This window comes from Motacilla alba, unplaced genomic scaffold (assembly GCF_015832195.1).
Source record: "Motacilla alba alba isolate MOTALB_02 unplaced genomic scaffold, Motacilla_alba_V1.0_pri HiC_scaffold_34, whole genome shotgun sequence".
NCBI classification, from domain to species: domain Eukaryota; kingdom Metazoa; phylum Chordata; class Aves; order Passeriformes; family Motacillidae; genus Motacilla; species Motacilla alba.
Genome location: NW_024037436.1, coordinates 1,397,487 through 1,411,407, shown reverse-complemented (window position 1 = coordinate 1,411,407; position 13,921 = coordinate 1,397,487). Strand labels below are relative to the sequence as shown.

The 13,921-nt window shown below is 62.5% G+C and overlaps 2 protein-coding genes across 2 annotated transcripts in view; both read left to right on the top strand.

Annotated features, from left to right (window-relative positions):
• Window positions 1-3,007, top strand: part of LOC119696559 (proto-oncogene vav-like) — a 15,201-nt gene extending 12,194 nt beyond the window's left edge. The window contains exons 9-16 of the mRNA XM_038126303.1: window positions 847-962; window positions 1,819-1,848; window positions 2,013-2,042; window positions 2,165-2,194; window positions 2,357-2,386; window positions 2,619-2,648; window positions 2,746-2,775; window positions 2,916-3,007. Coding sequence (XP_037982231.1) covers window positions 847-962; window positions 1,819-1,848; window positions 2,013-2,042; window positions 2,165-2,194; window positions 2,357-2,386; window positions 2,619-2,648; window positions 2,746-2,775; window positions 2,916-3,007 — 388 coding nt within the window. The remainder of the gene's footprint in view (window positions 1-846; window positions 963-1,818; window positions 1,849-2,012; window positions 2,043-2,164; window positions 2,195-2,356; window positions 2,387-2,618; window positions 2,649-2,745; window positions 2,776-2,915) is intronic.
• Window positions 3,008-3,219: 212 nt separating this feature from the next.
• On the top strand, window positions 3,220-13,192 carry UBE2M (ubiquitin conjugating enzyme E2 M). Its single transcript, XM_038126432.1, has 5 exons — window positions 3,220-3,352; window positions 4,952-4,990; window positions 6,652-6,755; window positions 9,397-9,460; window positions 12,836-13,192. Exons 1-5 carry the CDS (start codon window positions 3,239-3,241, stop codon window positions 12,974-12,976), a joined length of 462 nt encoding a protein of 153 aa, XP_037982360.1. The 5' UTR covers window positions 3,220-3,238; the 3' UTR covers window positions 12,977-13,192.
• Window positions 13,193-13,921: the final 729 nt, after the last annotated feature.

The window sequence follows — 13,921 nt, the reverse complement described above, 5'->3', positions numbered from 1 at the left end:
CCAGTAAGGGCCCCAAACTGGGCCCAGCAGGGTCGGCAGTTCCCGATCGTTAACGGCCCTGGGGGAGCCGGTACCGGTTCCAGCAGCGCCGCACTGGGGCCCGTACTGGGACCAGTGAGGGGCCTGTACTGGGACCAGTGAGGGGCACAAACTGGGACCAGTGAGGGCACAAACTGGGACCAGTGAGGAGCACAAACTGGGACCAGTGAGGGGCACAAACTGGGACTGATAGGGGGCACAAACTGGGACCAGTGAGGGCACAAACTGGGACCAGTGAGGGCACAAACTGGGACCAGTGAGGGGCACAAACTGGGACCAGTGAGGGGCACAAACTGGGACCAGTGAGGGCACAAACTGGGACCAGTGAGGGGCACAAACTGGGACTGATAGGGGGCACAAACTGGGACCAGTGAGGGCACAAACTGGGACCAGTGAGGGCACAAACTGGGACCAGTGAGGGGCACAAACTGGGACTGATAGGGGGCACAAACTGGGACCAGTGAGGGCACAAACTGGGACCAGTGAGGGGCACAAACTGGGACTGATAGGGGGCACAAACTGGGACCAGTGAGGGGCACAAACTGGGACAAGTGAGGGCACAAACTGGGAGCAGTGACGGCACAAACTGGGACCAGTTGGGGGCACATACTGGGACCAGTTGGGGGCACATACTGGTCCCAGTAAGGGGCAGGTGCTGGTCCCAGTAAGGGTCACATGCTGGTCCCAGTAAGGGTCACATGCTGGTCCCAGTAAGGCTTTGGTGCGTGTCCCAGTTTGGCCCAGTATGGCCCAGTTTGGTCCCAGTATGGCCCAGTATGGCCCAGTTTGGTCCCAGTTTGGTCCCAGTTTGGTCCCAGTTTGGTTCCAGTATGGCCCAGTTTGGTCCCAGTTTGGCCCCAGTATGGCCCAGTATAGCCCAGTATCGTCCCAGTATGGCCCAGTTTGGTCCCAGTTTGGCCCCAGTATCGTCCCAGTATAGCCCAGTATCGTCCCAGTATGGCCCAGTTTGGTCCCAGTTTGTCCCAGTATGGCCCAGTTTGGTCCCAGTATGGCCCAGTTTGGTCCCAGTATGGCCCAGTTGGCCCTTCCTGGGCTGGGGATGGGCCCGGCAGGGGTTGGGGTTGTGGGGTTGTCATGGCCGTGTCACCTGTGTCACCTGTGTCACCTGTGTGTGTCACCTGGGTCCGTGTTTATCACCTCTGTGTCACCTGAGTGTGTCACCTGTGTGTCCCCAGCTGTCTCTGTGTCCCCGTGTGTCCTCATGTCCCCGTTTGTCCCTGCGTCCTTGTGTGTCCCCATGTCCCCGTTTGTCCCCAGCTGTCCCCAATGTCCCCGTGTGTCCCCATGTCCCCGCGGTCCCCTGTGTCCCCAGCTGTCCTGTGTGTCTCCGTCCCAGTGTCCCTTCGCTGTCCCAAATGTCCCCTGAGTGTCCCTGTGTCCTGTCAGTGTCCCCTGAGTGTCCCCTGAGTGTCCCTGTGTCCTGTCAGTGTCCCCTCAGTGTCCCCTGAGTGTCCCTGTGTCCCCCCGTCCCCCACTGTCCGTGTGTCCCCTCACTGTCTCTGTGTCCCCCCCGTCCCCTCAGTGTCCCTTCTGTGTCGCTGAGTGTCCCCTCAGTGTCCCCTCAGTGTCCTCTGAGTGTCCCCAGTGTCCCCTCTGTCCCCTCAGTGTCCCCCACTGTCCCTGTGTCCCCTCAGTGTCCCCTCAGTGTCCCTGTGTCCTGTCAGTGTCCCTGGGTGTCCTCAGTGTCCCCAGTGTTCCCTGAGTGTCCCTGTGTCCCCCCATCCCCTGAGTGTCCCCTGAGTGTCCCTGTGTCCCCAGACATCAGCGAGCTGAACCTGCCCAAGACGTGTGAGATCCATTTCCCCTCAGTGTCCCCTCACTGTCCCTGTGTCCCCCCTGTCCCCCCTGTCCCCTGAGTGTCTCTCAGTGTCCCTGTGATCCCTGTGTCCCCAGTGTCCCCTGAGTGTCCCCTGAGTGTCCCCTGAGTGTCCCTGTGTCCCCTGTGTCCCCAGACATCAGCGAGCTGAACCTGCCCAAGACGTGTGAGATCCATTTCCCCTCAGTGTCCCCTCTGTGTCCCTGTGTCCCCCTGTCCCCTGAGTGTCCCCAGTGTCCCTGTGTCCCCAATGTCCCCTGTGTCCCCTGAGTGTCCCTGTGTCCCCAGACATCAATGAGCTGAACCTGCCCGAGACGTGTGAGATCCATTTCCCCTCAGTGTCCCTGAGTGTCCCTGTGTCCCCCCTGTCCCCCCTGTCCCCTGAGTGTCCCTCAGTGTCCCTGTGTCCCCAATGTCCCCTGAGTGTCCCCAGTGTCCCCTGAGTGTCCCCAGTGTCCCCAATGTCCCCTGTGTCCCCAGACATCAGCGAGCTGAACCTGCCCAAGACGTGTGAGATCGATTTCCCCCCAGTGTCCCCTCTGTGTCCCCTCAGTGTCCCTGAGTGTCCCCAGTGTCCCTGTGTCCCCAATGTCCCCTGAGTGTCCCCAGTGTCCCCTGAGTGTCCCCAGTGTCCCTGTGTCCCCAATGTCCCCAGAGTCCCCTGAGTGTCCCCAGTGTCCCCTGAGTGTCCCCTGAGTGTCCCCAGTGTCCCGAGTGTCCCCAATGTCCCCTGTGTCCCCAGACATCAACGAGCTGAACCTGCCCAAGACGTGTGAGATCGATTTCCCCTCAGTGTCCCCTCAGTGTCCCCTGAGTGTCCCTGTGTCCTGTCAGTGTCCCTGTGTCCCCAATGTCCCCTGTGTCCCCAGACATCAACGAGCTGAACCTGCCCAAGACGTGTGAGATCCATTTCCCCCCAGTGTCCCCTCTGTGTCCCTGTGTCCCCTGAGTGTCCCTGTGTCCCCCCGTCCCCTGAGTGTCCCCAGTGTCCCTGTGTCCCCAATGTCCCCAGTGTCCCCAATGTCCCCTGTGTCCCCAGACATCAACGAGCTGAACCTGCCCAAGACGTGTGAGATCGATTTCCCCTCAGTGTCCCCTCAGTGTCCCTGTGTCCTGTCAGTGTCCCTGTGATCCCTGTGTCCCCTGTGTCCCCTGAGTGTCCCCTGAGTGTCCCCTGAGTGTCCCCTGTGTCCCCAGACATCAGCGAGCTGAACCTGCCCAAGACGTGTGAGATCCATTTCCCCTCTGTGTCCCCTCACTGTCCCTGTGTTCCCCCTGTCCCCCCTGTCCCCTCAGTGTCCCTCAGTGTCCCTGTGATCCCTGTGTCCCCAGTGTCCCCTGAGTGTCCCCTGAGTGTCCCCAATGTCCCCTGTGTCCCCAGACATCAACGAGCTGAACCTGCCCAAGACGTGTGAGATCGATTTCTCGGACCAGGACGATCTGCTGCACTTCCGCCTGCTCATCTGCCCCGACGAGGTGGGGACACCTGGGGACACCTGGGGACACCTGGGGGACACTGGGGAACACTGGGGAACACTTGGGGGACACCTGGGGACATGGGGACACCTGGGGGACACTGGGGAACACTGGGGAACACTTGGGGGGCACCTGGGACACCAGGGACACCTGGGGACACTGGGGACACCGGGGACATGGGGACACCTGGGGGGCACTTGGGGGACATCTGGGACACCTGAGTGACACTAGGGGACACCTGGGGGACACCTGGGGGACACCTGGGGACACTGGGGACACCGGGGACACCCGGGGGACACTTGGGGGGCACCTGGGGACATCTGGGGGACCTGGGGACACCGGGGACGCCTGGGACATCTGGGGGACACCTGAGATACACCTGGGACACCTGGGGACACTGGGGGACACTGGGGACACTGCGGGACATTGGGGACACCTGGGACACCAGGGGGACACTGGGGACACTGGGGACACCTGGGATTCTGGGGGACACCTGGGGGACACTGGGACACTGGGGACACCAGGGGGACTTGGGGACACCAGGGACACTGGGGACACTGGGGACACCTGGGATCCTGCGGGACATCTGGGAGACACCTGGGGGGCACCTGGGACATCTGGGACACTTAGGGGGCACCTGGGGGACACCTGGGGATACCTTGGACACCTCGGGGACACCTTGGGGACACTTGGGGGGCTCCTGGGACACTTGGGGGACACCAGGGACACCTGGGGACACCTGGGGGACACTTGGGGCACTGGGGGGACACCTGGGATACGTGGGGGACACCTGGGACACGTGGGGGACACTTGGGGGGCACCTGGGACACTGGGGGGACACCCAGGACACCTGGGGGGCACTGGGGGGCACGTGTGTCACCTCCCTGTGTCACCTGGGGCACCCGGGTGTCACCGGTGTCACCCGGGGAGCCTGGCACCTCCCTGGGCCACCTGGGGAAGCTGTGTCACCTCCCTGTCACCTGCCTGGGGCCCCTTGCTCCGTCTGCCCCAGCGAGATGGGGACGATGCCCCTGTCCCCCCCCGTCCCCCTGTCCCCATGTCCCTGTCCCCTGTGTCCCCATCCCTGTCCCCGTCCCTGTCTCCATCCCTGTCCCCTCCTGTCCCCCTGTCCCCATCTCCGTCCCCATCCCTGTCCCCTTGTCCCCTCCTGTCCCCCTGTCCCCATCCCTGTCCCTGTTCCCCTGTCCCTGTCCCTCTGTCCCTGTCCCCATCCCTGTCCCCTGTCTCCCTGTCCCCATCCTTGTCCCCATCCCTGTCCCTCTGTCCCCATCCCTGTCCCCTGTGTCCCCTCCTGTCCCCCTGTCCCTGTTCCCCTGTCCCTGTCCCCATCCCTGTCCCCTGTCTCCCTGTCCCCCTGTCCCTGTCCCCATCCTTGTCCCCGTCCCCTGTCCCAGTCCCCTGTCTCCCTGTCCCCATGTCCCTGTCCCCATCCCATGTCCCTGTCCCCATGTCCCCTGTCCCCATCCCCGTCCCCATCCCTGTCCCCTGTGTCCCTGTCCCCATGTCCCCTGTCCCCTGTCCCCATCCCTGTCCCTGTCCCCTCCCCGTGTCCCCGCAGTGACGTTTTTCTGTCCCCAGGGTTTCTACAAGGGCGGCAAATTCGTCTTCAGCTTTAAGGTCAGTGCTGGGCCACCAACCCCCCCTGTGGCCACCAAACATCCCCCTGTGGCCACCAACCCCCCCCCTGTGGCCACCAACCCCCCCTGTGGCCACCAACCCCCCCTGTGGCCACCAAACATCCCCCTGTGGCCACCAACCCCCCCCTGTGGCCACCAAACCCTGACCGGTGGCCACCAAACGCTGACCCGTGGCCACCAAACATCCCCTGTGGCCACCAACCCCCTCCTGTGGCCACCAACCCCCCCCTGTGGCCACCAAACCCCTGCCACAGTCACCAACCCCCCCTGTGGCCACCAACATCCCCCTGTGGCCACCAAACATCCCCCTGTGGCCACCAGACATCCCCTGTGGTCACCAACCCCCCCTGTGGCCACCAACCCTTCTGTGTGGCTACCAAATATCCCCTGTGGCCACCAAACCCCTGCCACAGTCACCAACCCCCCCTGTGGCCACCAAACCCTGCCTGTGGCTACCAAACGCCCCCGTGGCCACCGAGCCCTGACCCGTGGCCCCAAACCCTGACCCGTGGCCCCAAACCCTGACCCGTGGCCACCGAGCTGTGCCGGGGCTCCCGTGGGTCCGGGGTGGCCCTGGGGTGACTCGGTGGCCACGGGGGTGACTCGGTGGCCACGGGGGTGACTCGGTGGCCCCGGGGGTGACTCGGTGGCCCCGGGGGTGACGCGGTGGCCCCGGGGGTGACCCCAGGGGTGACTCGGTGGCCCCAGGGGTGACTCGGTGGCCCCCGGGGGTGACGCGGTGGCCCCGGGGTGGCTCGGTGGCCGTGGGGGTGGCTCGGTGGCCCCCGGGGTGACTCGGTGGCCTCGTGGGTGACGCGGTGGCCGTGGGGGTGGCTCGGTGGCCGTGGGGGTGGCTCGGTGGCCCCCGGGGTGGCCCCAGGGGTGACTCGGTGGCCCCATGGGTGACGCGGTGGCCCCGGGGGTGACTCGGTGGCCCCATGGGTGACGCGGTGGCCCTGGGGGTGACTCGGTGGCCGCGGGGGGTGACGCGGTGGCCCCCGGGGTGACTCGGTGGCCCCATGGGTGACGCGGTGGCCCCGGGGGTGACTCGGTGGCCCCGGGGGTGGTGCGGTGGCCCCCGGGGTGACTCGGTGGCCCCAGGGGTGACTCGGTGGCCGCAGGGGTGACGTGGTGGCCCTGGGGGTGGCTTGGTGGCCCTGGGGGTGACTCGGTGGCCCCGGGGTGACTCGGTGGCCCCGGGGGTGGCTCGGTGGCCACGGGGGTGACTCGGTGGCCTCGTGGGTGACGTGGTGGCCCCGGGGGTGGCTCGGTGGCCCCGGGGTGACTCGGTGGCCTCGTGGGTGACTCAGTGGCCTCGTGGGTGACTCGGTGGCCCCGTGGGTGACGCGGTGGCCCCGGGGGTGACTCGGTGGCCTCGTGGGTGACTCAGTGGCCTCGTGGGTGACTCAGTGGCCTCGTGGGTGACTCGGTGGCCCTGGGGGTGACGCGGTGGCCCCTGGGGTGACGCGGTGGCCCCGGGGGTGACGCGGTGGCCTCGTGGGTGACTCGGTGGCCCCGGGGGTGACACGGTGGCCCCGGGGGTGACGCGGTGGCCCCTGGGGTGACGCGGTGGCCCCGGGGGTGACTCGGTGGCCCCTGGGGTGACGCGGTGGCCCCGGGGGTGACGCGGTGGCCCCCCAGGTGGGCCAGGGCTACCCGCACGACCCGCCCAAGGTGAAGTGCGAGACCATGGTGTACCACCCCAACATCGACCTGGAGGGCAACGTCTGCCTCAACATCCTCAGGTGGGCTACCAGCGCAACCGGGGGGCTACCAACGCAACCGGGGGGCTACCAACGCAACCGGGGGGCTACCAAACAACCGGGGGGCTACCAACGCAACCGGGGGGCTACCGGAGCAACCGGGGGGCTACCAACGCGGCCGGGGGGCTACCGGAGCAACCGGGGGGCTACCAAACAACCGGGGGGCTACCAACGCAACCGGGGGGCTACCAGACACCTGGGGGGCTACCGACGCGCCTGGGGGGCTAGTGACACACCTGGGGGGCTACCAAACAACCGGGGGGCTACCAGAGCAACCGGGGGGCTACCAGAGCAACTGGGGGGCTACCAAACAACCGGGGGGCTACCAAACACCTGGGGGGGCTACCGACGTGCCTGGGGGGCTAGTGACACACCTGGGGGGCTACCAAACAACCGGGGGGCTACCGGCTCTGGGGGGGCTGTGGCCACCTGCTGGTGGTTGTGGTGACCACACTGACCACTGACCAGTGACCACTGACCACACTGACCACACTGACCACACTGACCACACTGACCACACTGAGCACTGACCACACTGACCACTGACCACACTGACCACTGACCACTGACCACACTGACCACACTGACCACACTGAGCACTGACCACTGACCACACTGACCACTGACCACTGACCACACTGACCACACTGACCACACTGAGCACTGACCACTGACCACACTGACCACTGACCACACTGACCAGTGACCACATTGACCACACTGACCACTGACCACACTGACCACTGACCAGTGACCACACTGACCACACTGACCAGTGACCACACTGACCACACTGACCACACTGACCAGTGACCACACTGACCACACTGACCACTGACCACTGACCACACTGACCACACTGACCACTGACCAGTGACCACACTGACCACACTGACCACTGACCACACTGACCACACTGACCACTGACCAGTGACCACACTGACCACACTGACCACTGACCACTGACCACACTGACCACACTGACCACACTGACCACTGACCACTGACCACACTGACCACTGACCACACTGACGAGTGACCACTGACCACTGACCACACTGACCACACTGACCACACTGACCACACTGACCACACTGACCACTGACCACTGACCACACTGACCACTGACCACACTGACCACACTGACCCACACTGACCACACTGACCACTGACCACACTGACCACACTGACCACTGACCACACTGACCACTGACCACACTGACCACACTGACCACACTGACCACTGACCACTGACCACACTGACCACTGACCACACTGACCACTGACCACACTGACCACACTGACCACTGACCACACTGACCACTGACCACACTGACCACACTGACCACACTGACCACTGACCACACTGACCACTGACCACTGACCACACTGACCACACTGACCACACTGACCACACTGACCACTGACCACACTGACCACACTGACCACTGACCACACTGACCACACTGACCACACTGACCACACTGACCACTGACCACACTGACCACACTGACCACTGACCACTGACCACACTGACCACACTGACCACACTGACCACACTGACCACACTGACCACTGACCACACTGACCACACTGACCACTGACCACACTGACCACTGACCACACTGACCACTGACCACTGACCACACTGACCACACTGACCACACTGACCACACTGACCACACTGACCACTGACCACACTGACCACTGACCACTGACCACACTGACCACACTGACCACACTGACCACTGACCACACTGACCACACTGACCACACTGACCACTGACCACACTGACCACACTGACCACACTGACCACACTGACCACACTGACCCCTGACCACAGCGTCCACTGGCTGTGGCCATGGTGACCACTGACCACTGGCCGCAGAAGCCGCAGTGCCCTCTGGCCATGGTGGCCACAGTGCCCTCTCGCCGTGGTGGCCACAGTGGCCGCAGTGACCGCTGGCCGTGGTGGCCATGGTGGCCGCAGTGCCCTCTGGCCATGGTGGCCGCGGTGGCCGCAGTGACCGCTGGCCTTGGTGGCCGTGGTGGCCGCGGTGGCCGCGGTGGCCGCAGTGACCGCTGGCCGTGGTGGCCATGGTGGCCGTGGTGGCCGCAGTGACCGCTGGCCGCGGTGGCCGCAGTGGCTGCAGTGACCGCTGGCCGTGGTGGCCGCAGTGGCCGCAGTGACCGCTGGCCGTGGTGGCCGTGGTGGCCGCGGTGGCCGCAGTGACTGCTGGCCGTGGTGGCCGCAGTGGCCGCAGTGACCGCTGGCCGCAGTGACCGCTGGCCGCGGTGGCCATGGTGGCCGCGGTGGCCGCAGTGACCGCTGGCTGTGGTGGCCATGGTGGCCGTGGTGGCCGCGGTGGCCGCGGTGGCCGCAGTGACCGCTGGCCGTGGTGGCCATGGTGGCCGCGGTGGCCGCAGTGGCTGCTGGCCGTGTTGGCCGCGGTGGCCGCAGTGACCGCTGGCTGTGGTGGCCGCAGTGGCCGCTGGCCGTGGTGGCCGCGGTGGCCGCAGTGACCGCTGGCCCTGGTGGCCATGGCAGCCGTGGTGGCCGCAGTGACCGCTGGCCATGGTGGCCGCAGTGGCCGCAGTGACCGCTGGCCGCTGTGCCCGCAGGGAGGACTGGAAGCCGGTGCTGACCATCAACTCCATCATCTACGGCCTGCAGTACCTGTTCCTGGTGAGACACACCTGGGGGGACAGGGGACACCGGGGACAGGGGGACACCTGGGGACACCGGGGACAGGGGACACCAGGGACTGGGGACAGGGGGACACACCTGGGGACAGGGGAACACCTGGGGACACCGGGGACAGGGGACACCTGGGGGACAGGGGAACACCTGGGGACAGGGGACACCTGGGGACAGGGGACACCTGGGACACCGGGGACAGGGGACACCTGGGGACAGGGGACACCGGGGACAGGGGAACACCTGGGGGACACCGGGGACATGGGGACACCTGGGGGACACGGGGACACCTGGGACACCAGGGACAGGGGACACACCTGGGGGGACACCTGGGGATGGACATGGGGACACCTGGGACAGGGGGACACCGGGGACAGGGGGACACCTGGGGGGACATGGGGACACACCTGGGGATGGACATGGGGACACCTGGGGGGACATTGGGGACACACCTGGGGGGCAGGGGGACACCTGGGGACATGGGGACACCTGGGGGGACATGGGGACACCTGGGGATGGACATGGGGACACACCTGGGGGGACATGGGGACACCTGGGGGGACATCGGGGGACACACCAGGGGACACACCTGGAGGGACACCTGGGGACACACCTGGGGACACAGCTGGGGGAGCTTGGGGACACACCTGGGGACACACCTGGGGGGACACCTTGCGGGACACCTGGGGACACACCTGGGGACATGGAGGGGACACCTTGGGACATGGGGACACACCTGGGGGGATGTGGGGACACACCTGGGAGTACCTGGGGGACCTTGGGGACATGGACACATCTGGGTACGTGGGGGGGGGCACCTGGGGACACCTTGGGGACCTGGGGGGGGGCACGTGGGGACACACCTGGGGATGCGGGGACACACCTGGGGGACATGGGGACACCTGGGGGGACACCTTGGGGGACATGGGGGACACACCAGGGGACATGGGGACACCTCGGGGGACACCTGGGGGGACATGGGGGGCACCTGGGGCCACACCTGGGGACATGGGGGGCAGCTGGGGGGGCGTTTGGGGGGTCCTGGGAGGGTTTTGGGGTCCTGGGGGGGGTTTTGGGGGTTTTGGGGTCCCCCTGACCCCAAAATTTCCCCCAAAGGAGCCGAACCCCAACCAAGGGCTGGTGGGATTTTCTGGGGTGTGGGAAGGGATTTTGGGGGTTTTTGGGGAATTTTGGGATTTGGGGGTTTTGGGGGGTTTTGGGGTGTCTCCCCCCAGATTTTGGGGTCCCCCTGACCCCGAATGTTCCCCCAAAAGGAGTCAAACCCCAAAGAGCCCCTGAACAGGGGGATCCCCCAAAACGGGACCCAAACCCCAACCAAGGGCTGGTGGGATTTGGGGGGGTTTTAGGGGAATTCTGGGGGTTTTAGGGAATTCTGGGGTTTGGGGGGGTTTTGGGGTGTCTCCCCCCGTATTTTGGGGTCCTCCTGACCCCAAATGTTCCCCCAAAAGGAGCCGAACCCCAACCAAGGGCTGGTGGGATTTGGGGTGGTTTTAGGGGAATTCTGGGGGGTTTTAGGGGCATTCTGGGATTTGGGGGATGTGAAGGGGTTTTGGGGGTTTTTAGGGGAATTTTGGGGTGTTCTAGGGGGATTCTGGGATTTGGGGTTTTGGGGGATTTTGAGGGGATTTAGGGAGTTTTAGGGGGATTCTGGGATTTGGGGCTGTGAAGGGATTTTGGGGTGTTTTAGTGGGGTTTTAGGGGATTGTGGGGTTTGAGGGTTTTGGGGGGTTTTGGGGGGTTTTGGGGTGTCTCCCCCCGTATTTTGGGGTCTCCCTGACCCCAAATGTTCCCCCAAAAGGAGCCGAACCCCAAAGAGCCCCTGAACAGAGGGATCCCCCAAAATGGGACCCAAACCCCAACCAAGGGCTGGTGGGATTTGGGGTGGTTTTAGGGGAATTCTGGGGGTTTTAGGGGGATTCTGGGATTTGGGGTTTTGGGGGATTTTGAGGGGATTTAGGGAGTTTTAGGGGAATTCTGGGATTTGAGGTGTGAAGGGATTTTGGGGGATTTCGGTGAATTCTGGGGGGTTTTAGGGAATTCTGGGGTTTGGGGGTTTTTGGGGTGTCTTCCCCCACATTTTGGGGTCCCTCCAACCCCGAATGTTCCCCAAAAGGAGCCGAACCCCAACCAAGGGCTGGTGGGATCTTCTGGGGTGTGGGAAGGGATTTTGGGGAGTTTGTGGGGGAATTCTGGGGTTTGGGGGTTTTTGGGGTGTCTCCCCCCATATTTTGGGGTCCCCCTGACCCCAAATGTTCCCCAAAAGGAGCCGAACCCCAAATAAGGGCTGATGGGATTTTCTGGGGTGTGGGAAGGGATTTTGGGGGTTTCAGGGAATTTTGGGATTTGAGGGTTTCGGGGGCTTTTGGGGTCTCTCCCCCCACATTTTGGGGTCCCCCTGACCCCGAATGTTCCCCCAAAAGGAGCCGAACCCCAAAGAGGCCCTGAACAGGGGGATCCCCCAAAATGGGACCCAAACCCCAACCACGGGCTGGTGGGATTTGGGGTGGTTTTAGGGGAATTCTGCGGGGTTTTAGGGAATTGTGGGGTTTGAGGGTTTTGGGGGGTTTTTGGGGTGCCTACCCCCACATTTTGGGGTCCCTCCAACCCCAAATGTTCCCCCAAAAGGAGCCGAACCCCAAATAAGGGCTGGTGGGATTTGGGGTGGTTTTAGGGGAATTCTGGGATTTGGGGATGTGAAGGGATTTTGGGGTGTTTTAGTGGGGTTTTAGGGAATTGTGGGATTTGAGGGTTTCGGGGAGTTTTTGGGGGTGCCTCCCCCCACATTTTGGGGTCCCCCTGACCCCGAACGTCCCCCCAAAAGGAGCCGAACCCCAAAGAGCCCCTGAACAGGGGGATCCCCAAAATGGGACCCAAACCCCAACCAAGGTCTGGTGGGATTTGGGGTGGTTTTAGGGGGATTTTGGGGGTTTTGGGGAATTGTGGGGTTTGAGGGTTTCGGGGGGTTTTGGAATGTCTCCCCCATATTTTGGGGTCCCTTTAACCCCGAATGTTCCCCCCCAAAAGGAGCCGAACCCCAACCAAGGGCTGATGGGATTTGGGGTGGTTTTGGGGGAATTCTGCGGGGCTTTAGGGAATTGTGGGGTTTGAGGGTTTCGGGGAGTTTTTGGGGTGCCTCCCCCCACATTTTGGGGTCCCTCCAACCCCAAATGTTCCCCCAAAAGGAGCCGAACCCCAACCAAGGGCTGGTGGGACTTTCTGGGGCGTGGGAAGGGATTTTGGGGGTTTTGGGGATTTGTGGGGTTTGAGGGTTTCGGGGAGTTTTTGGGGGTGCCTCCCCCCACATTTTGGGGTCCCCCTGACCCCGAACGTCCCCCCCGAAAGGAGCCGAACCCCGAGGACCCCCTGAACAAGGAGGCGGCCGAGGTGCTGCAGAGCAACCGGCGCCTGTTCGAGCAGAACGTGCAGCGCTCGCTGCGGGGCGGCTACGTGGGAGCCACCTACTTCGAGCGCTGCCTCAAGTGACCCCGGAACCCCGAGAACCCCACAAATCCTGCACAGAACCCCCAGGAACAGCCCCAGGAGAGCTGGGAAAGATCCCGGGGAAACGAGCCCGGGGATGGCCAGGAAAGCCAATAAAAGATGGGAGAAAATCCCGTAAAAACAGCGCGAGAAAAGGTGGAAAAATCCCGTAAATGTCCCACGGAGAAGCCAATAAAAGCTGGAAAAATCCCGTAAAAACAGCCCGATAAAAGCTGGAAAAATCCCATAAAATGTCCCACAGAGAACCCAATAAAAGATGGGAAAAAATCCCGTAAAACAGCCCGAGAAAAGCTGGAAAAATCCCATAAAAATATCCCACAGAGAAGCCAATAAAAGCTGGAAAAATCCCATAAAAACAGCCCGAGAAACCTGGAAAAATCCCATAAAATATCCCACAGAGAACCCAATAAAAGCTGGAAAAATCCCATAAAAACAACCCCGGGAATGCCCAGAAATCCCAATAAAAGCTGGACAAAATCCCATAAAAACAGCCCAAGAAACCTGGAAAAATCCCATAAAAATATCCCACCGAGAACCCAATAAAAGATGGAAAAATCCCATAAAAAACCCCACAGAGAACGCAATAAAAGCTAGAAAAATCCCATAAAAACTGCCCAAGAAAAGCTGGAAAAATCCCATAAAAATGTCCCACAGAGAACGCAATAAAAGCTGGGAAAATCCCATAAAAACAGCCCGATAAACCTGGAAAAAATCCCATAAAAACAACCCCAGGGATACCCAGAAAACCCAATAAAACCTGGACAAAATCCCATAAAAATATCCCACAGAGAACCCAATAAAAGATGGAAAAATCCCATAAAAACAGCCCAAGAATCCTGGAAAAATCCCATAAAAACAGCCCAAGAAAACCCAATAAAAGCTGGAAAAATCCCATAAAAACAGCCCTGGGAAAACCTGGAAAAAATC